Source organism: Stenella coeruleoalba (genome assembly GCF_951394435.1).
Source record: "Stenella coeruleoalba genome assembly, chromosome: 13".
NCBI classification, from domain to species: Eukaryota; Metazoa; Chordata; class Mammalia; order Artiodactyla; family Delphinidae; genus Stenella; species Stenella coeruleoalba.
The window spans coordinates 82,340,194-82,363,770 of NC_137159.1; the positions used below are offsets into that span (position 1 = coordinate 82,340,194).

Genomic DNA, 23,577 nt, shown 5'->3' on the forward strand with positions numbered 1-23,577 from the left:
CCCCGCGTTTGCCTCGCGGGCCGAGGACTGGACGTGAGGCGGCGGGGGCGCGGCACGGCGGAGGGGAGGCGGTGGCTGGACGAGGCGGTGGCTGGACTGCGCGGTGGCCCCGGACCTCGGCATGGCTCGCCTGGTGCTTGGTAGGCGCAGGCCTCTTCGTCCGGGGCGGGTGGAGGGGCAGCCTGGGAGACCGGGAATCCCCGTGGCGGGCCGCGGACGGGGGAGCGAGCGGGTGCGTGGCCTTGGCCGGGCCCGCGCTGGCGGGGAGGGTCGGTGGCCCGGCCCACGCGGAGGACGCAGTAGGGGAAGCCCCTGGGGCGGTGGGGGAGCTCCGGGGACTGGGGCTGCTCTTGGCCGGAGCCTCCTGCGCGGGCCCTCGGGCAGAAAAGTGCGGGGCGCGTGGGGAGATGAGGGCGCCCTTGGCGGGGGCGACTTCCCCCCATCCGGGAGGAGCGTGTGCGCGAGCGCGGCCGGAGGCGGGAGCCCCGCGACCGGGCTCGAACCCAGGGCGCCTGGGACAGCTCCGAGCGTGGGGCCGAGTGGCCGGTGCCGGGCTCCGGTGAAGGGGCGGCGTTGGGCGGGCCGGGTGTGAGCGAAGGCCGGGAGCTGCCTTTGAGCCCAGAGACCGGCTATGGCTGATCCCTGGCCGAGGTTGGGTACTGGGGGGCCACCTAGCAGGGGGACCTTGTTCTGGGCCTCGAGTGTGTGCGGGAGAGTCACGGGCTTCTCACACTGAAAGTTGTCCTCACCACCTGTTTTATGGAATTCCCACTTGTAAAAAACCTGAACTATCAAAACCCGGTCCTGAAATAAATCCTTCCTAAAGCGGGTCTTACGATGCAAGAGCACTTTAAATGTGGTTGCACTTCTAACAACCAAATTGAACCCAGACTTTCTGGACTTACGTAAATGTCAGTTTTAGAGACTACAGTAGTGTGGTTGAGGATCCCGTTCCTTCCTGGGCTCCCCTTGGTCCCAGCCAAGGTGCTCTGACAGTGGATACCTGAACACTGTGGATCCAGATAGCAGGGTTTGAGTCCCACCTCTCCGTCACCCCCGCATCTACTAGCTGTGTGGCTGGGAACTAGTTACTTAACCACTCTGGGCTAGTACTCCATAGGGTTGTTCTCAGGATTAAGGAATTTATATGTCTAAAGAGAGTAAACAAGATCGAAATATTTGCCGTATTAGAAACATTTGCCGTATTACCGTAGAGAGAATAGATGAGGGGGAAAGAACTTAGTTTCTGTACAGTTGCCTGCGAGTGACTTCAGACAGGGCTGTGGAAGACTGTACGATTCTTACAGTTAATTCATTATTATAAATGTAGTCAGCCTTTGGGGGCGCCCTCTCGGTTTCTGGATGAGTGCTTTGGGACCATGTACTCTTGCTGGCAGGTGTGGGACAGAGATGTTAGTGACGTGGATTTATAACATCCTTTACTACCCTGGAGGAATCATGGGAGGCCACAGATGGCAAGCTCATCTGCTCACATAGATTCTAGACCCTCGGGTGTTCCGGTTTCCCGTCGGTGCTGGTTATCAGCGAGTGGAATGGCCATGTGAGTTTTAGAAACAGAACGGTATTGGTCAGCCTTGACCTACTTTTTATCATCTTAAGTGGGCTGAGGGGTTTTGTGGGGGTAGTTGCTGACTACTTTTCAGCTGTTGGAATTTGTACCTCTTCTAATGCTTTTCTGAGTAGCGTGTTTGATTTCCTTGTAACCCTACTAGGTCTTACTGCCTTCTGAGGAACTTAGGTCTTGAACCTTCATCAAGACATTTCCACTGGCAGCCGTTTATGAGGAGGGAATGCTCCTGTGAGAACCAGGCCACTTTATAGATAAGAAAAGTCCAGCCCCCTTACTAGGGGGGGGAAAAAGCTCAAGTTCATGTCCTACTGAGTGTCATTAGGCATGACCATCTTTGTACAGCAGGGAGGCCCATTCCTGAGGTAAACAGTCATGGTTCATCCTTTGATGACTGCGGCCTGCTTGACACAGCATGAGGAGGAGGTGCATTGTTTATTGCTGTCCCTGATTGGCATGAGGAGGGAAAGAAGGCAACTCTCCTGCCACGGGCCATAGAATGCCCCTCCTGGGGTTATGCTTCTGTAGGCTCCAGCCCTTTGGTTAAAATTTGGGGTTGCATAGCAAGGTGCTGTTTCTAATTATGTGGCCTTAGGCAAGTTACCTTTTCTGCTCCATGTCCTGTGCTAAAAATGGGCGTGATGATACTCACCACATAGAGTAGATGAGCTACTGGTACACAGCGCTGTGTGAGTGTTATTCTTAGTTAAGACGGCAGTTTTTGGAGGGTACTTGGACAGATACATATATCAGAATGTCAGCCATACCCCATTCCCCTTGTAAGATTTTCTCTTAAAGAAATCATATCTATTTGAGGAGGGAAGAAGTATTAGAATTTTTAGTATTGGCCTGTTAATAGAGAAAAATGGAGACCATCAAATTATGTCAGTAGTGGATTAGGAACATGATACAGCCATTAAAAATGGTTACATGGGGGGTAATGGGTAATCCATAATTACTTATGTAGAAAATGTAACTTATTTTGAGTGAAAAAAGGTTACAGAAGGGAATGTATGTAGTAAGATCACATTTATATAAATTTTTAGGCCTCTGTATAGTGTAGATGTGTTAGTTAAGAGTACCCACCAAAATATTAATAGTTCATTCTGGTGGGACTGTTGATAGTTTTTCTTTTTTTGGCTTTTCTCATTTTTGAAACTTTCACAAGGAGCTCAGTATATTGAAAAACTAATAACTCCTACGGATTTTTTTTTTAAAGAAGATAAACGTCTTTAAACGTAGTAGATCTCCATAGAGGATTTCCTAAGACCAGTCTTCCTCTCACGCTTACTCAGATCTAGGACTGTCTCTGCTTAGGTTCTTGATTTACTTGCTTTATTAAATATGTCAAACTCTGTAATCTTCCCAGCAGCACCATCCAATAGAAATATAGTGCCAAGTTTGTATGTAATGTTATATTTTCTAGTAGCCACATTTAAAAAGACAAAAAGAAGTAGGTGAGATTAATTTTAATATATATTTATTTATCCAGTATATCTAAAATATCACCTCAAGAGGAAATCAATATCAGAAATATTAATGAGATAATTTACTTTTTTCCCCTACCAAGTCTTTGCGATTTGGTGTGCTGTTTACACCTACAGCACACCTCAGTTTGGGGCAGCCACGTGTGGCCAGCGGCTGCCATGTTGCACAGCAGTTAGCAAGGGAGCCTCGCTTTGTTTGGCTTGACCTCCATCCACACCCTTTCCCACCTCTTGAGATGGAAGACGAGGTCATTCGGTTGCAAGCTACCCCCGTCTCTGACTCTGGGTTCCCTCCCAGCCTCCTAATTCAGGCATTTTGTTACATTATTCCCTGTACTTTAGCCTCTCCCTCCACATATTTCTTCACTTTGTGCTCAGCTCACTCCCATCTTTAAAAAGAAAGCTTCCTTCTATCCCCCATTTTCTTACTGTCTCCTGCTCTTTCTAAGAAACTTGTTTAAAGAGTTATTGTGTGATTTTCACAGCTTGTCCCCTCCTGCTCTCTCCAGCCCTGTGCAGCCTGACTGCTGCTTACTTTCACTACTGTACCTCAACTGCCCGGGACCCCAGTGACCTCTCTGTCATTATATCCAGTGGACAGTTTGCAGTCGTTCCTACTTCACCTCCCAGTAGCCTTTGTTACTGTTGCTCATTCCGTCTTTCCCCTGGTTTATGTGAAACCGCTCTCCTGATAATTCTCCATCCACTGTCCACACTGCAGCCAGAATACTCTATAGAAAGCAAGTCTGATCCTACCCCCTGCATGGTAACCCTTTAGTGGCTTCACATCACCCTTAGGAAGGTCCACAGTTAAGTTCCTGCAATACTAGTCATGTCTATCATTCAAATGCAGTGTTCTCAAACAGTGTCATTGTTATTCATGCCCATGGCATACTGAACATTTTTATCTTGAACACTAAAAAGACAACATGGTTTAATGGGTAGAGCTTGGAAGTAGAAGTCAGGGAGCTGCTCTCCCAGTTATATGTGTGACCACAGACGGGCCACTTGCTCTCTATCTGCCCTTGTTTCCTTATTTACAAAATAGGGACGATTGCCACGTTCTCGTTAGTAGTGCTGTGAAAAATCAAGTGGATCCAATGCGTTTGAAAGTGATTTACAAATTCAAAGTGCCTTGTAAGTATAAGGTGGAGGATTTAGCAGTAGAACAATTAACACCAGTATACACTTATTCCAGAAGAAGTTTACCATTGGGTTGTTCAAAAAGTTCCATTTGAAATCTTCCAAATTCTGTTTACAAAGTAAGCATGTGAAACTGTGACTAAGATGGCATATACACACATGCTTTCTTAGAAGACAGGTGAGTCTCTTATAATTCTTTGCATCAAGAGATTAAAAGAAGGAAATTATATGGTCATCTTCATAGATGTTGAAAAGAAAGTAATAGAAATTTCTTTAATATCATTAAGTTTATCTGTTTCAACCCAAAAGCTAGCAAATGGGAAAATATACCTATTAAAGTAAAAAACGTTCTGTTATTTAGCATTATTCTGGAGATACTAGACAATGCAGTTAGAAAGCAAATTATATATTTTATAAAATTTCATATATAACATATATAATTTATGTTGTGTGTCTGTGTATACATACACAGACAAATTTAAAGGAGGTAAAATTCTGACATTACCAATTCAGAAAACTTGGATTTTTTAAATATTCAGAACTTGTTTTTCTATGTAATTGTTATAATCTGCATGTAAGTTCCCAGAGTAGCAACAAAAATACACTTGGTCCACAGTGTGGCTAAACTATGCTATTAATGATACAGACTCTCTGTCCTTCCTTTATAACACTATTCACATGAACATTCTTTGGGAGCTCATCCTGCAACAGTGTGAGCGCCTGATGATGTGCCATGGATAGTGTTAGTAGAAAGAAAAATATTTAAACAATCATTGCCCTTAAGAGAGTCACAGTCTAGTAGGGGAGGCAAATAATTATTTTTCCCATCGATAAGCTTTAATAAAGATAGCGTGCTAATACTGCAACTGAATAACACAACAAATACCATGTGGATTATCCAGGGTCACAGAGCTAGATGTAACTTGCCCATTTTCCAGTGCCCTTGCCCATGAAACGGTGATGATAGTACTGCCTCATGGAGTGTGGTTGTACAGAATGAAGGTGTTAGTGTAGGAAAAGCACTAAGAAGAGTACTTAAATCTGGTCCCAAGGCAGCTCAAGAGATGAGGGTGTGGGCTGTCTGTTCCCTTGTTCAGCACTGCACCGGGGGGACTCAAATTCCAGGGGCTACAGCAGCAGCCAGGCTGGGGGTGGGAGTTGGGGAGAAGGGGGTTAGGAGAGAGCTGACCCAGGCTGTCCTCTGTAAAGGGCCTTGGTCAGTTGAAAAGGACTTTGGTGGCCCACATTTCCTGTCAGCATGAACCCTGATGTTGATGGTGTGCTTTTTGTTGTTACTCCAGGTCTGATGAGCTGTACCCTCTTTATAGCAGTTAATGGTCTGTATTCGTCTAGTGATGATGTAATCGAATTAACTCCGTCAAACTTCAACCGAGAAGTTATTCAGAGTGATAGTTTGTGGCTTGTAGAATTCTATGCTCCATGGTAAGTATTATAAAATAGTTGTCAGTTATTTATGGTACTTTATAAAATTAAGAAAAATACTACATAAAAATGTAATTTTATTCAGCCGTCTCGTTTACCTAGTTTACTGATTAAGAGGTAGAGGACACATCCATGTAATACTAATAAGAATAGATCTCATAATGGCAAAATATAAATAAATAAAAGAGGTACAGGAGAGGGACACTGTTGATTGAGTCTGTTAAAGGGTGCAGAGATTGAGCCAATGACAAAAAAAATGGTGGAAGTAGCTAATAGTTGCAAGAAAGAAGGAAGGAAAAAACCCGTATAATTTTAGGAAGATACATCTTTATGATGAGGTAAGTGGGGTGAAGATGGAAGGGAAATTGAATTTTTTTTTTTTTTTTTTTTTTTGCGGTTCGCGGGCCTCTCGCTGTTGTGGCCTCTCCCGTTGCGGAGCGCAGGCTCCGGACATGCAGGCTCAGCGGCCATGGCTCACGGGCCCAGCCGCTCCGCGGCATGTGGGATCTTCCCGGACCAGGGCACGAACCCGTGTCCCCTGCATCGGCAGGCGGACTCTCAACCACTGTGCCACCAGGGAAGCCCGGGAAATTGACTTCATGCAGAGAGAATATCGGGCAAAGGAAAGGGAAGGACCAGTGGTTGACTCCATTTTGTTTCTTGAAGAGGGTTGCTTCCAAAAATAAGTAATTAGAAAATTTGGTTTGATTTAAAAGCTCTTCTCTTGCCTTACATCTGTTTCTGGGGCGGGGGGAGGGGAACAAACTTGTAATTACCATTCAAATTAATAGTGCCCAGTTTCATACAGCTGACCCTTGAGCAGCACAGGTGTGAACTGCGCCAAGTCCACTTACATGTGGATTTTTCTTTTTTTTCCAACAAATTTGTACTGCAGTGTTACACAATCCACTGTTAGTTGAATCCATGGATACAGAGGGCTGACTGTAAAGTTACATGCAGATTTTCCACTGCAGAGGGTCAGCACTTCTAACCCCCATGTTATTCAAGGGTCATCTGTGCAGTCAAAATGCAGTATTATTTATGTAGTTAAAACCTTTAACGGAAACAAAACAAAAAACCAACAAATACACATGTATAAAATAAAGGCTATAGGATCACAAAGGAAACCTAAAATGTTGGAATAACATTATTAAAATAGCAAAATAAATCTTGATATGATTATGTACTACTTATTTACTGGAACGTAAATACCAACATCTAACAGCTAGCTACCATAATACTGAAACAGTGATGAACATAAATGATGTTTAAAGATACCTGCAACAACTATAGTGGTGATAAGAAAATAGCTCTGATTTTTATTTGTGACAGTCACAAGTACTAACCAACTATGATATGTTGTTAATGTTTATAACTGAAGGAAATCCTAAATTTCCATTACAGGTTAATGAAAATACAGGATTTTTTCTTTCCCCATCAAAGTTCACAGAGCCCCTCAATTTTTATCCACCAGTCCTTTGGGGATTCTTAGACCCCAGTTGAAGAACCCTTGAGTTACAGGGTGTGCTGCTGTATTTATATTTGTGGCATTTTGATCTGTCTTTACATTGCTTTACATTGGAATTGAAGGGGGTATATACTCTGACAATCTCCGATTTGAGTCCTTATTTCATTAGAATAAATTGAAATTAAAGAGGCACAAAGTCCTGTAAAATTTTGACTTGTGGACTTCTAAGTAGCTCACCTAAATAGCAAAACATACTGTATATGTAGTATGTAGGATCAGCATTTCAGGACGTTTTGCTGAAAGATCCTGACTTTTAAAATATTGGATTGGACTTCCCTGGTGGCGCAGTGGTTAAGAATCCACTTGCCAACACAGGTGACACGGGTTCGAGCCCTGGTCTGGGAAGATCCCACATGCTGTGGAGCAACTAAGCCCGTGCGCCACAGCTACTGAAGCCTGCACGCGTGGAGCCTGTGCTCCGCAGCAAGAGAGGCTGCGCGGTGAGAAGCCGGTGCACCACAACGAAGAGCAGCCCCCACTCGCCGCAACTAGAGAAAGCCCGTGCACAGCAATGAAGACCAATGCAGCCAAAAATAAATAAATAAAATAAAATATTGGATTAAACTTAAGCCCCTATGAAAGGTGATGTTATATAGTGATTAAGAATGTGGGATCTGGAGCCAGGAAAACCTGTCAGGCAGCTTTGTCACTGGGTGGTATTGGGAGGGTTTCTTAACTTCTCAGGCTCTGTTTCATCATCTGTAAAATGAAAATGACAAAGCCTGCTTGCAGGATGGTTGTGCTGATTAAATGAAATCCTGTATGAAGAGTGCTCATCGTGGTGCTGGCACGTGGCATTGGCTCATTAGCTCCTTAGAGACTTAATTAGAAGAAAATATACTTTGTTTAAAAAAGGAAAAAGTCACCTATATAGATAAACTAGCTATGCTGTCTTCATACAATGGGTATTATACAGTGATGAAAATAATACAGCTACCTATAACCTCGATGACTGATTTAAACATAACAGATTTCTGTATATATAATGTTTAAAAGCAGTTTTCTGTGTGTGTTATATTTCATGATAATTCTTTGCAAGTACTGGTACCTAAAAGATTAAGATTATTTTTCCTTGTGTTCATGTGACTGTCACTCATTCGTGTTCTTTTATCACCACCTTGCGGTATCAAGTGCTTTTCACTTGTTAGCCATACTAAATGGGGACTACATGTGCATTTTTACCTCTACAAGCTGCTTGTGGGAGCCAAAGAACGTTGAGATTTAGGCACTGGAGATCTAGACTCTAAAACAGTTGCCTCATCTATAAAATGAAAAGTTTGGACTAGATCAGGGACTATCAAACCTTAATAGATTTAAGAGTCACTAGTAGAACTTATTAAAATAGAGGTTCCTGAACCCCTTCTCTAGGAACTCTGGTTTCTTGGGGCCCAAGAACCTGCACTTTGCTAAGCCATACAACTGGGACCGCACATGAGGCACATTTGACCAGATAAACACTAAAGTTTCCACTCAGGGAGAGAGTTATGAATGATAGTGTTTGTTTAAACTCTTTAAATACACTTTAACTCAGCAGTAATTTGGAAGCTTTTTTATGATGATATGAAAGAGGATCATAGTAGAATCAGGACAGTGAGTTCCTTCAGGTCACCGATCATGGTTTTTAGTGCTCTTCTCCCTGCAGGTCCCCACCCTCAGGGCATGTCACTCAGTAGACTGTTGGTGAACGTTTCTTGAATTGGGAATCAAGGACTTAACTGTTGCCTTCTTTGTGTTTTCATCCCCTGAAAGGTGTGGCCACTGCCAAAGGTTAACACCAGAATGGAAGAAAGTAGCAACTGCATTAAAAGTGAGTTTCTGAGATGTCCACATTCACCTGTGTATGTTAAAATAAGTTTAATTAAGCAAATGGACTTAATGTACAATAGGAAGTTAATTTGCATATTGAAGCCCAATACTCTTGTTCTGGTGCCAAAATTATGTAGGGAGCAAAGGGGTACTGTACATTCTAATATTTCTCTTGTCTGCTTCTGTTAATTCTGCTGCCCAGTCGAATGGCGTGATTATGCTTCACCGAGCTAGTTCTGGGAGCCGCACAGTTTCCTCACAGCTGACTTGCATGTTGCCCAGCTTTCCATTTAGGAATGGTTTCCCAGGCTAAAGTTCTCATTGATTCTGTTGGCGAATGGAACCTTTACTATCTTGTCTCTGAGTCTACATCATCAGATGATGGGTTCTTGTGGAACCTGCTCTGGTTGAAAGAAAAATAGATATTTCTTTTATGTTTCCACAGGATGTTGTAAAAGTTGGTGCAGTTGACGCAGATAAACATCAGTCCCTGGGAGGTCAATATGGCGTTCAGGGATTTCCTACCATTAAGATTTTTGGATCTAATAAAAACCAACCAGAAGATTATCAGGGTAAGGACTTTTCCTAATTACTTCATTCCATTGGTTGGAATTTTAATTTGAGCAGGTAGGTAGAAAATAGGGAACCTGGGACTCTATAACCTGTTGGCCCTGCTACCTGCAAGTTTCTCACCCTCTTCGTGCCTGAATTTCCTTATCTGTCAAATGGTATAGAGTAATTCCTACCTCTTCTGGGTTGCTCTAAAGACTTAATATGTGTCAAACAGGTTAAAAGTTTTTTTATTAACTGTTTATACTAGGTTAGGCCCACGGGCTTAGCAATGGGAGAGTAATGATGTTTCGTGCTTCCCTCTTTTTCATTACAGTTTTTAAAAAATACTAGTTACTGAATATTTTATAGTTAGTTAATATTTAATAAGTTTCTTTAATTACTTAATATTTGAAAAGATCTGCAAGTGTTTTCTTGCTCTGATTGCTCGTCCCTTCACTGTGGGGCGGGTCTAGAAGAGTCCTGTAATTTGGAAGTCAGTTTAAACTATTGCTATTACTATGGAGTATTTTGCCCATGAATCTTTATGCCTTGTAAACATGTATAGTATCTGAATATTAAAGCTATTACTTAGTCTTTTAAACTATTGATAATAAAGAAGTCCCACAAGTTCTTCATTTTATAGACAGTGGTCAGTTGTATCTGCTGTGAGTCACTGAGGCAAGTGGGCAGAGCATCTTGGCTCAGATTCCCTGTTCTTTTACAGAATCGCCTGTTATTTAAGATGTCACAAAGCATCATATTTAAGACAGGATTGCTAAGTTGAGCCATACCCAGGGTCCAATAAAAGTATTGGGCGTAATGTATTTAAAGTTTAAATTATGGCTCATTTGATCTTTTTTTAAAAAAGATTTTGTTACAAGGGGCATGTAAGTGACTAAACTTAGAGTCTAAAATCTTAGGTTTTGCTTTATGTGAGAGGAACAAGTTTTCAGGGTTGGAGGCGGGGAGAATCAGCATCACGATAAAAACAAAGTGACTGTTGTCTTATCTGTACTTGGTGTCCTGCATTGTATCCAGCAGATTGAGAAAACATTCTCAGAAAAGGGAATGTGAAGGGAGCAGAGAAACTATAGCGTGAGCTTTGAAGACAGCCTGGCCTGGGTTTAACTGCTGGCTAAACAGAATACCTTATCTCTCTGGATCTGCTTCTTGTTTGTAAAATGGGGATGTGAAAACCTGTTTTAGGCTACTGGAAGTTTCACTGAAATAGTACATGTAAAGCATGTAACTTGGTAAATGTCGGTGTGGTTGGTACCTCACCAAGATGGGGGTCAAAATACTTGGGGATGAGGCCTTAGACACATCATTTCTCCTAGACTCCCCAGCTCTAAAGTTCCATAAAATGATCAGTTTCATTTTTCTGACTAACCACCTGCTTTCCTGCTTTGGAATATAATTTGTTCATTTTGCTAACTTGTAAAAATGGAATGTTTAGAGCAGGGGTTAGCGTTTGTCCTGCTGCTTGTTTTTGTAAATGAAGTTTTTCAAAACATAGTCACACTTGTTCATTCATATGGTCTATGCCTACTTTCACACTAAAACAGCAGAATTGAGTAGCTGCAGCAGTATGGCCTGCAAAGATGAAAATAATTACTGTTTGGTCTTTTGCAGGAACAGTTTGCTCACCCTTGGTCTAGAGTGAGAAAACCCTCTCTGTCTTTTTCCCTAGTGTATTTCTTTTTTTTTCTCTTTTTTTTTTTTATATTTTCACTTTAAAAAAATTATTTATTTGGCTGCGTTGGGTCTTCATTGCCATGCGCAGGCTTTCTCTAGTTGCAGCGAGCGGGGACTACTCTGTTGCGGTGCACAGGCTTCTCATTGCGGTGGCTTCTCTTGTTACAGAGCACGGACTCTAGGCGTGCGGGCTTCAGTAGTTGTGCCACGTGGGCTCAGTAGTTGTGGCTCGTGGGCTTTAGAGCACAGGCTCAGTAGTTGCCGCGCATGGGCTTAGTTGCTCCATGGCATGTGGGATCTTCCTGGACCAGAGATCAAACCCGTGTCCCCTGCATTGGCAGGTGGATTCTTAACCACTGTGCCACCAGGGAAGTCCCCCTAGTGTTTTTCTTGATTTGGTATATTTCCAGGTGGAGATTGGTGGTGGAAGGGGCACTGGTTCAGAAAGTGGAGGTGTCTGCAGTAGATAAGGAGCAGAAGGCTGTTTTTATGTTGAGGTCTTGCCTTTCTGTCTCAGGAAGTGACATACTTGGTAATCTCAGCCAGGATGTAGTGCAGGATGATCTGAACACACTCCGAATGCTGCTGTTGTGTATTTTCTTTCTAATGTCAAGTCTGAAGCGTTCTCAGAAGTTTTTAATCTCTTCCTGGGCAGTTTGATTAGAAAACTCTATTTTTAAGAAAGGAGAAGAAAGAAGAAACTTTCTAAAAAGATTTTGTTAGTTTTGCCTTTAAACTCTGAAGATAGTCTCAAGGCATATATTATCCATATTCTTCTGAGTCAGTTAATAGTCCCCTAACTTCTTGAGCACATAGTTTTTGGTAAACTTCCAAAGGCTATTGTCACTACCTTTAATACGGGGCTTGTTAACTTCCTGTATTAGGAGTAAGTTCAGCTACAGAACCTAAAAGCCCCAAATAAGTGTTTTAAGCAAGGTAGAAAACAGTGGATTGCTTTCCAGTTTCTTAGCTTCGGACCCCTCGTATCCTACTTCTTATTATCTCAGAAATAGTTTTTCCATTTGCCTCATTTGGTACTTTGTGTTTAGAAATTTCCCCTGCTCTCTGAACTAGATAACCTTCTTTTTCATCTGTGTACGTGTTATACATTCAGTAAACATTTGTGAACTGTTCTCAATAGTAGATGGTATTTATGGGTGAACAGAATGTCCTCGTTCACACTAATAACCTAACACTGAAGAAGAGGATTTAGTTTTTCCCAGCGTAAAGTCTAGCAGGAAATACATTCTGGAAGAAACTGGCTGTCTTAAAGATACACGTGGTGTTAGGTCTGTTTGAACATCAGATGAAGCTGACAGGTATGTAAAGGTTCAAGTCTTCAGGTAGCATCCGATGTAGGCTCCCAGCCCGCCCGCCCCCGCTCACCTGATGGCCCGTTGTCTTCCCGTAGGTGGCAGAACTGGTGAAGCCATCGTAGACGCTGCTCTCGGTGCTCTGCGCCAGCTCGTAAAGGGCCGCCTTGGAGGCAGGAGTGGTGGATATAGTTCTGGAAAGCAAGTAAGGCTGTGTATAATGTCAGTTTTTAATGTGGCATGATCTTTAAGCCTGACTGTAAACTCCGCGTAGAAGATAATTACTTCTTAAAATATTTTAAATTGGTGGACTTTCGGTTAAAAAGTAATAGGAGGTTGACTCCCTCCAAAAGGGAGTCAGACACCCAGCCTACTCGCGTGGCCCCTCAGAATCACTGTCGCCATAGCCAGTCCCAGGGCGTCCGCCACAGCCGCAGGCCGGGAACCACGGCCCGAGACGGCTTCCTTGGCCCAGGGCCGAAGGACAAGAGCTTGGCCTGCAGTGGGAGAAAGAGCCCCAGGCCGTGGGAGTGGGAATCTGGCTTCCATGGCGTTTGTAGTTCCAAAGTGGAGAGAGGGAGACCAGCTCTCCTCCAGGTCAGCTTTGGGCAAACGTGGATGAAATTTGGATGACCTCCTGGCCCGTGTCTGTGGCAGTCGGGCTGAAATCCCTGGGCATCTTTACATAAATGGACAGGGAAGAAGATTCCTGTTCTCTGGATTGGTATTACAGATTCCCGTGTGTGAAATGTGGCGTAGTTATGTTCTTGCGAAAAGGCATTGAATTCTTCCTGGTACACACAGGCACACCTTGTCGTGTTGCACTTTTTACAGAGTGAAGGTCTGTGGCGGCCTTGTGTCGAGCAAGCCTCTTGGTGCCATTTTTGCAGCAGCATTTGCTCACTGTGTCGCATTTTGGAGATTCTGGCAATGTTTCAGAGTTTTTCATTATATTTATGGTGATCTTGATCGGTGATCTTTGGTGTTACTATTACAAGAAGATTATGATTTGCTGAAGGCTCAGATAAGGGTTAGCATTTTTCAGCACTGAAGTATTTTCTAATTACTGTATGGTCATTGTCTTTTAGATATAATGCTAGTGCACACTTACTAGACTACAGCATAGTGTAGACATAACCTTTATGTGCACCAGGAAACCAAAGCATTCATGTGAGTTGCTTTATTGTGATGCTCACTTTATTGCAGTGGCCTGGAACCGAACCCGCAGTATCTCCAAGGTCTGCCTGCGTGTGTACACACAGCCCTTCACTCTCTTAGGAGGCCAGTGAGACTAGCTTCTTTAGACAGACTCAGAGCTCACCAGAGATTTCATGATTTTGCCTTTTATTTCAGACTTAGACATTTAATGAGCACAGTTGTCTTTCCTACCCCCATGGCTTTTGGCCCAGGCAGCGGAAAGCACTGTATCGATCCTGACTGCTTCGTGGGTTTAGTACTGAAGAAAACTCCTTGAAAAGATAAAAGGATGAAATGTTATTTTTAGCTTTCTTAAATGGTAGGGACTTTATGAAGAGGTACTAACTGGATGTCCTGGGATGAACCAGCGCTGTTCTGAATTAGAATGGTGTTATTAAGGTGGTTCTTTGAGCCATGCTGAGGTTTCTCTTAATGAAGATAGAAGGGGGGGTGGAGTTCAGATACACGTTCCTTATTACACTGAGTGTACTTTAATTGTTTGAAAGTAAATACTGTTTGCCAAGTAAAAACAATAATATTAAGGAATGTCCCCAATCTGAGTAAAATAGTTTTCAGTTGAAAGAAGAACTCAAAACTTTTAAGTTGTAGAAATGATTATTGTTATACATATATTTAGAATAGGATTAGTGTTCGTTTTGGCCAAGTTGTAACTTAAGGTTTAATGTCACAAATGACAGGGTAGAAGTGACAGTTCAAGTAAGAAGGACGTGATTGAGCTGACGGACGACACCTTTGATAAGAGTGTTCTTGACAGTGAAGATGTTTGGATGGTTGAGTTCTATGCTCCTTGGTGTGGACACTGCAAAAAGTAAGTGCTTTGTACCAGGTGCTTTTTTAAGTCAGGTGCTTTTTAGTCTGTCCACGTGGCTCACTTTGAAAGAGCTGAACCAGGTCATAGGTAACCTCCAGGATCTCCTCCCCAAAAGCTCCGGCTCTGAATGAATGTTAAACATCGGCATTAGGGCCGAGTGTTTCCTCTCGTCATATTTTCAGTGATTAACAGGGAGCTGGCATCCAGAGTTGGGGGGCGTGGTGGACGAAGGACCAGGAAGTGAATGTGAAGGGGGCATCATGCCTTTCGTAAAGCTACACACAGAGTGTTTCCCAAGTGTGATTTAACCGGATTGGGCAGAAATGCACACACCAGTTAAAGTATTTGTGCTTACAGTTAAAATACACTGTTAAAGCGCAGGTATTTTTCTACAGTCTAGAGCCAGAATGGGCTGCGGCAGCTACAGAGGTAAAAGAGCAAACGAAAGGAAAAGTGAAGCTCGCAGCTGTGGACGCCACCGTTAACCAGGTTCTAGCCAGCCGATACGAGGTGCGTGTGCTTCCGAGGCTGATGTCTTTGTGAGGTGCCCTGTGTTTTCACCTGCTACACCATCTAGTACTCCTGGGCTTTCTAGGACGTGGGAGGGGGGAGGCTAGCCGTTTTGTAATGACGAAATTAAATCGTTTTACTGTTGTAACAAGTGAATCTGGCACTCAAGACTGTTGGGGGCTTTTTAGTTTTGTTTGTTTTGTTTTCAGTATCGCACTGCCTATGTGTTTAATGTGAGCCCGAGCTTTCGCGGGTTATTCGTACAGCTTTTGAAATTGGTTTATTTGTTCTAGAGCACATAGACTGTGTTAAGTATATATCCAGGGTTTGAATAAGATTCGGCTAAGCCTGGCAGTGAGACTGTTAAAACCCCCTGATTAACAGACCTCTGTGTGCTGTCCCTTACACATCGATGCAGGCTAGGGAATATTTTTGTTACATTAAATTACCTATAAGGTAGTTTTAGAAACCATAAAGATCTTATTTCTTATGAAATGGTAATTTGATTTGGACTCTGATATTTTTTAATAGATTAGGGGATTTCCTACAATCAAGATATTTCAGAAAGGCGAGTCTCCTGTGGATTATGATGGGGGACGGACGAGATCCGACATCGTTTCCCGGGCCCTTGATTTGTTTTCTGATAACGCTCCGCCTCCTGAGCTCCTTGAGGTAATTAAACCTCTTCAATCACTTGTAGTAAGGGAAGCTTTTCCGGGCTGATGATAGAGGATATTAAAGCAGTAATAGCTTGCTGTCTTTTCCAGTAAGCTCTTTCTCTTCTCTTTTAAAATTCTCTCTTTAGAGTGTTTTTGTACTTTCAGATGGGGAAAACTTGTCTGAAAATGGCTGCCTGTCATAAGTTTTAGTGCCAAAATAATCGCACTGTGAGCAGAAGTGTACCTTAGCGTCTTAAAGATAGAACGAATCCATTCTTTCATGTATCGCTCTCAAAACAATAGCTAACATCCATTGAGCACCTGACCATGTGACAAGCACGGTTCTGGTGTGTCTGTGTGGACTTTTCTCATTTAATTCTCCTCTGAACACTCAGAGGTAGATACTGTTTTTAATCTCCATTTTAAATATGGGGACACAGGCACAGAGAGCCTCAAATTCATGTGAATGTATGATACGTGTAAATGTGTCTTTTTTATCTGTCCAAACGACTAAATGTCGTAGCCAGGCTACGCGCAGGTATTCTGACCGTCCGTGTGTGTATACAAATGCCTCAGCACCACCGCGGATAGATGGCTGAGGGATAAAAGCAGAAGTCTTCACAGAACGTCTCGTGGTGTTTCTGTAACGCACACAGAAGTGTTACTTGGGAAGAGGCTTATCTAGCTCTTGAGTTGCTTTGCGCGTAACGAGAGTGACGGTGCTCACGCCAGCTTACCTCTGGGCTTTGTGTCACGTGGCCTTCCAACACCCTGTCTTCTGCGCCCCGCAGATCCTCAGCGAGGACATCGCCAGGAAGGCGTGCGAGGAGTACCAGCTCTGCGTCGTGGCTGTGCTGCCGCATATTCTAGACACGGGTATGGCGCGCCGCTTTCCATTCGTTGTGCTGTGTTCCTTGCTCTGAGAACGCTTAACTGACAGATTAATTTTACCCATTCCTTTATTTTTACCTTAAAATTTTTTTGTCCATTTACATCAGGAGCTGCAGGCAGAAATTCTTACTTGGAAGTTCTTCTGAAGTTGGCAGACAAATACAAAAAGAAAATATGGGGGTAAGTTATCGAACTGTCTCAGTGTCGTCCGGGTGGAAGAGTGCAGCGCTGCGCGAAAGCGGCTCCCTCTGTGTTTTCTGTAGGCTCTGTTCCTGGGCTCACTTTGGCATGTTTTTCTATTTAGGATATAAAAACACTGACCACCTAGGAGGAAATGAAGTCATGCAGGCCTCTTATTTATAACACACTTATTTGTACCCCAGCGCACTTTTTCTTAGAGGAATCGTGTTCTGATGGCGGTTGGTTCTAGGCTAGCAGGGAAAAACGCCATTAGTGACAGAGTTCAATTTTAGCAGAGCCTCGAAGGCTAGATAAAGAAAGCAGAAGCAGAGGTGTGTACCCTCTTCTGAGTGAGGGCCGGACGCAGGCAAATGTTTAAAACAAAGCTTGTCTCTGTTTCCATTGTATTAATAATCTTTTTGCTCCATGTCGTCCTTATCCGCTGCTGTCCCAGGCACCACGTGTCCCTGCTGTCCCTCTCACAGTGGCCTCACACCGCCTCCGTTAGTCCAGCAGGTGTTTACTGTGTGCCTGCAGAAGGCTGCGTGCCCAAGTTCCTTATTCTTCTCCCTTGTATGAGTGGAGGGAAGAGGTTTTTTTTTAGCGTTTTCTCCTTTTTTTTCTTGTGGCCTCTCTGTGGGGCATGCGGGATGTTACCCCGACCAGGGACCGGACAGCCCGGGAAGCCCCAAGGGCAGAGATGTGGTTGAGCATGTTTGTATGTATTAAACAATGGCATATCCTTAACTTTTAAAAAGAAGTTGTTACGCTGCTGAAGAACGTGCTTAATAACCCAAACGATGTTGGTAGGATTTCAGGTGACAGAGAAAATTCATCAGGTTTGTTGGACAGTATTTTGGGGACTGAGGGGAAAAACAGTCCTAGAGATAGACCAGTCCGTTTGGGGGACTTCCGGGGTTAGGGTCTAGGGAACATAGGAGAGGAACTGTAGTTACTTCAGAGCACATCTAGAACACATTATTTTAAAAACTAATCTTGAATTTTTCATTTATTTTTTCACCTATTTCATTCAAAAGATGTGTAATCTTTTGCTCTTTAATTGTTAGTCAGGTTCTGACTAACTCAAAGGGGATCTTTGCCCTAAAACCAACCTGCTTTTCTAGGTGGCTGTGGACGGAAGCCGGAGCCCAGCCTGAGCTTGAGAATGCGCTGGGGATCGGAGGGTTTGGGTACCCCGCCATGGCGGCTATTAACGCACGCAAGATGAAATTTGCTCTTCTGAAGGGATCGTTCAGTGAGCAAGGCATTAATGAGTTTCTCAGGTAAGTCCTTGCTTCTTTGAGTTGTTTTTGTTTTGTCTCTTTGTTCGGTTCTATTGTGGTAGTTGGTTCCAAACTAGATTTATATAGACTAGGCAATAAATGGAATAGTTTTGTGTTTCACATTTCAGAGAATTAACGTTTATAAATTAGAGCTTTGGAGTCGTCTTCCTGTGCGGTGGAAGTCTTCTACTTAGTGAGTCATACTAGCACATTCCTCCTCTCGGGCCACCTCGCCATTCTGTGCACTTGGCATTGGGCTTGTCCTCATTCTCATAAAGGTCTCATATGGGCTACAAGCAGTCCCGTCTCACCCACTCCCGCTCTAGGCTGCTTTGTACCCCTGGCTTCAGGTGATAGAGTTTCCACCCCTGGGCATTGGATTTAGAATGTAGTTATTTGAAAATGAGTGCACTAACTGAAGTGACTCCAAAACGTGCAAACAATATGATAGGTTCTCAGACTCAAAACCAACTTACAGAGCTCGCTAAGCTGCCCTGTTGTTCAGCTCATCCTAAAACTGACTTAGTCTTCATTTAGGCAAATACAGAATGTTAACCCATACTTTTCTTAGATTTGTGGTGATTTGATTAATGCCTCTTCCCTATTAACTGTGAGTTCCACAGAGTTTGAATCTTTTACACAAAACTTACCCCTAGTCGCCACTGTAGAGCCTGGCTGGTAATAAGCTCTTGTAAATATTTATGAATGAACGATTGACTTCTTGTCTCTGGAACAGTTTCAGTTAGGAAAGGCATCCCTACCCTCAGGGACATTGGCAGGAAGACTACTCATAAGTGTGCTTCATCCTTTTTCAACAGCGAATTCCAATCTAGAAAACCTTAGAGCTCTGAGTATAGGAGAGTAGTAAGTAACCTTGAGACTAAGCCTCTGGACTCACGTAAAGTACAGAGGAGGTAAATGCTTCCAGGAACAACAGCATGTTGTAAACTTGAGACAGTTACTTTTGCTTGAGATCATACAGGTCACTGGTTCTCAAACTTTGTGTCTTGGAGTTAACAGAAAACCTCAGATTACCAGTGGAGAAAAGTCTGCGGTAATGAATAGGAAGGAAACAAAACGTGGCAGTATGCTTGTTTCTAGCCACATGTGAGTCTTCTTTTCTAAGGAGACTGAACTTGTACGGAGCATGTCACTAGTGAGGAGACTGCTTCCAGCTGGCCGGGGTGGGGCCTGGCAGAGAGCTGGCGGATACATCTGCTTGGTGGCGAGAGGCACCAGCGTACGTACTTGAAAAACCACACACCTGCCACGTTCTGCGTGGCTATTGGAAAACCAAGGACAAAAACCATCAGTGCGTATACGCAGGTCGTCAAACAGCCCATAGAAGTTAATGGTAACAGTGAAGCTAAACTAACAATTTATAAATGTAGGGGCAGCAATTGAACACTGTGGTCAACCCAAGGTGACATTAGTGGTTTCTGCATCTTTCCTTAAGAATGTCATGTTATGGGAGTTCCCTGGTGGCCTAGTGGTTAAGATTCCGGGCTGTCACTATGGCCTGGGTTCAGTCCCTGGTTGGGGAACTGAGATCCTGCACGCTGCACGGTGTGGCCAAAAAAAAAAGTCATGTTGTGTTCTATTGGAGTAGCAGCCAGAAAAGGCAAGTATATAATTGTACTTTACGCCCCCAGAAGTGAAAAAGGGCCTGAGTCATATATTGGCTTGGCCAGAAAGTTCGTTCACGTTTTTCTGTAAGATGTCAAGCGAACTTTCTGGCCAAGCCGGTATATGCGTTCGTGGCCATTCAGTTTGAAGGCAGTGGCCATGCTTCTCCAGGCTTTCTTAGTTAGAAGAAAGATCTGTTAGCATTTAGCCTAAAAGGAAGATGGAGCCAGAGGGCAAGTGCGTAATTGAGCAATTAAAAAACCTTTTTTGTTATTTTTTAAATGATGATTGAACTCTCTGCCCTCAAGGTTTTGTTCCTTTTTGAAGGTTTGACATCTTTCCTCTAGTCTGTTTGCTTTTGCCGCTGACATTATTAAGTAGGAACCTAGAGGCTGATGTCGGGAGATAATAAATAACCTGATTAAGGACACAACTAGTAAGAAGCAGAACTGCTGACTTTTTATTATATACACGGGTTTGTGTTTCCCACATAAACCAGAGCCTGGCTTGTCCTGTGCCTTTCCCTAGTAAATTGAGCCATTCTGGCGGACGTAGTAGCCTGCGTGTGACACAGGTCTGACTTATTGCGCTGAATACCTCTGTCCTACCCGTACAGCACAGTTCATGGAATGGTGGTAAAGTGGGCTTTTACATATTTATAATCCTGTTTTCTGAATGTAACTGGCATGTGTACATCAAGGTTGCTCAACGTGGGCACTCTCAACATTCTGGGCCGGGTAGTTGTTTGTCTTGTGCATTATAGGATGTTTAGTAGCATCCCTGGCCTCTACCCCCGGATGCCAGCAGTGTACACACACACACACACACACACACACACACTCACACTCAGTGATTTTTGAGTTGTGACAATCAGAAATGTCTTCAGACATTTGCCGGATGTCCGCTGGGGGCAAAAATTGCCCTCAATTCCAGAACCGCTGACACACGTTGTCAAGTGTGCGAAGTAGCCAGAAGCGACGGGTAAAATTACCCAGTTTTCCTACCGTGCACAGTAACTATTGTCGGACACATACAGGAAACTTGACATCCTGTTTGTTTTTCTTTTACCCATATTCTTTTTTTTAATCGAAGTATAATTAATTTACAAATGTGTTAGTTTCAAGTGTACAGCGAAGTGATTCAGTTATGCATATATTTATCTATATATGTATTTTTCCATTTCTTTTTCCATTATAGGTTATTACAAGGTATTGCGTATAGTTCCCTGTGCTCTACAGTAGGACCTTGTTGTTTATCTGTTTTATATATAGTGGTGTGTAAATGTTAATCCCGAACTCCTAATTCTAAGCACCCTTCACCGAGGATATCTGGAGGCGCCTTTTTTTTTTTTTTTTTTTTTTTTTTTTGCGATACGCGGGCCTCTCACTGTTGTGGCCTCTCCCGTTGCAGAGCACAGGCTCCAGACGCGCAGGCTCAGTGGCCATGGCTCACGGGCCCAGCCGCTCTGCGGCATGTGGGATCTTCCCGGACCGGGGCACGAACCCGCGTCCGCTGCATCAGCAGGCGGACTCTCAACCACTGCGCCACCAGGGAAGCCCAAGGGGGCGCCTTTTATAAAGCAGCCTTGCTCACCGTCTGGTGATCGCCTCTACATCCTTCCAGGGAAATGTTTATCGATACCTGCCAAAGTCAAAACCTAACACACTGTTTCGTGGTACAACTCTTCTGTCTGAAAGCTTGACATGTGTGAAAATTGCCACCATCACCTATAGATCATTGAGGGGGCCTGTGGGTTCTGCTTCCTGTTAGAAATCTGAGAAAAGGATTTCAGTTTTAAGGTACCATCTTTCAAAAAGCCTTTCTAAAGTTAGTGTGGAATTTTGTTAATCAAGTGTTAGTGTTGGTCTAGACCATGTTCTGGGTCAACTTTGATCGTTTTACACACTTAAGTTGTATTTTAGCAAGATATGTTTGCTATTTTGTTTTAATTATTGGTAGTACCTGGCTTTACCTACTGCCAAGGCCTTAGTCAGGAATGTCATTATATTGTCATCTGGTTACATTGTTGTCCCTGATTGAAAAGATAATACTGTTCATGAAGTGCTTTTCCGGGGAGGGAGGTGAGAAATGCCTCTGTGCGGACATAGCAGGGAGTAGGGAAATCGTTACTTTGAAAAGTTGTTTCTCCATCCGCACCAGCAGTCCGTCGTTAACCCCGTGCTCTGCTCACTTTCCCCTAAGGGAGCTGTCTTTTGGGCGTGGATCTACAGCCCCCGTGGGAGGTGGGGTCTTCCCTGCCATCAGCACCAGAGAGCCCTGGGACGGCAAGGACGGCGAGGTGAGTCCCGGGGCCGAGCTGTGTGTGAGCAGGACTCGCTGTCGGGGCTTTGGTCCAGCCCCTTACTTTCCCGATCCCTGTGCATCTTTGCTACGTGTAAACCAGACCTTTGCATCACACCTAAGCCTTGCCGTGAGCATAACCTGAAGAATCACCCTCACGGGCCTTTCGGGGTGTTCTTTGTCGCAAGACCCTTCATCCCATCCTCCGTATTACACGGTGCTACGTGGCATAGGATATTCGCGACAGAGACACCGAGATCAATTTCAGCGAGGTTGCTTTCCTGACTGTTACCTGTAAAGTGAACATTTAAGCTAGAATTCATTAACTTTGAGAGAAGTACAAAATTGTAGCTTTGAAATTAGCATTTATTCCGGTACACTTCTGCCCACCCCCCTCCAAAGGACCAGTTAAATAGCTGTTAGTTTTCTATCTATATAATAATAGGCAAACTTAAAAGCAGGAGCTGGACTGGGGAGAAACTTGTGACCAGAGCCCCTCTGGAAGTTCAGTGCTCTGTAAACTGAGATGCCAGACTTCCAGGTCGCCCTGTCTGTGGTTCCGTGTAGACCCTGCAGGGCCTGATGGTGGCTTTCCGTTTTACAGCTTCCCGTGGAGGACGACATTGACCTGAGTGACGTGGAGCTCGATGACCTGGAGAAAGATGAGTTATGAGAGGTGCCGCACAGACTCGAGTTTTCTTTTCTTGGGAGCGGATTTTCCAGCAGTGAAGGAACATTCTTTCCAATCAGATGGATCTACCAGTGGCCTTTTTAACCAAGAAGTAACACTGATTGGTCATTTGAAAACACTGCAACAGTGAACTTCTGCGTCTCAAGAAAACAGTGAAAAATTCTGTGAATTGTCACAGCCGGTGAATTGGGTTGTTTCTGTCAAATAATATTTTGAAGAAAACTGATGGGCTGTTTAAGCGTTTTTCCCTCCCTCTGACTGCTGCTTGAATGTTCTTGGAGGCTGTTTCTTACATACCAGTTTTTTTAATGTGATCCTTTCCTTTGAATATTAATTGCTTTTTTCCATTAAAGAATAAAACTATTTTGGACAATGCCAATAAATGTATGAAATTAGTGTCCACATCCTAAATTCAGTAAATTAGTACTATGAAGGGATGACCTTGATGTCTCTCCTCCCTGTAAACCTGTGGTTCACATGACACCGTCTGGATGCCTGCCACCACACAGATTTTACACGTGTCCTGCAAGGCTGAGTTTCAACTGTAAGTGTGAAACGTAAAGCGAGCTTATATAGAAGGATGAAAAACAATGGTTTGTCAAGTGAGAACTGCATTCCACCCCCACTGTTTTGTCTTTGGGCCATCACCAGCGACTACTAGGGTATACAGTTAGCCCACGGTTTTTAATACGCTATTATTAAACCCTCACAAAATGTCCCTTAAGACGTGAAATAAGCGGCAGGTTAGCAGTTTATAGGAAGTCCCCATTTATGTAAAACATTCAGAAAAGTGAAGCTTTGAATCTGTTAGAATGTAAATGAAGAGACAATTCAAAGGATTGAGAACATTTC

At 43.6% G+C, this 23,577-nt stretch overlaps 1 protein-coding gene across 1 annotated transcript; it reads left to right on the forward strand.

Moving 5' to 3' along the window:
• Positions 1–23,520, forward strand: PDIA6 (protein disulfide isomerase family A member 6). The gene is made up of 13 exons (XM_079941288.1): positions 1–140; positions 5,520–5,661; positions 8,939–8,996; positions 9,441–9,567; positions 12,654–12,760; positions 14,451–14,581; positions 14,980–15,094; positions 15,626–15,766; positions 16,545–16,629; positions 16,752–16,824; positions 17,949–18,107; positions 21,936–22,032; positions 22,639–23,520. The coding sequence occupies exons 1-13, from the start codon at positions 122–124 to the stop codon at positions 22,705–22,707; spliced, it is 1,323 nt and encodes a 440-aa protein (XP_079797414.1). The 5' UTR covers positions 1–121; the 3' UTR covers positions 22,708–23,520.
• Positions 23,521–23,577: the final 57 nt, after the last annotated feature.

Bases quoted from the DNA above. Each gene is read 5' to 3' on its own strand.
- PDIA6 (XM_079941288.1), top strand. The intron at 14,582-14,979 runs GTAAGTGCTTTG...ATTTTTCTACAG, and splicing joins TGGTGTGGACACTGCAAAAA to TCTAGAGCCAGAATGGGCTG. The intron at 15,095-15,625 runs GTGCGTGTGCTT...ATTTTTTAATAG, and splicing joins TTCTAGCCAGCCGATACGAG to ATTAGGGGATTTCCTACAAT.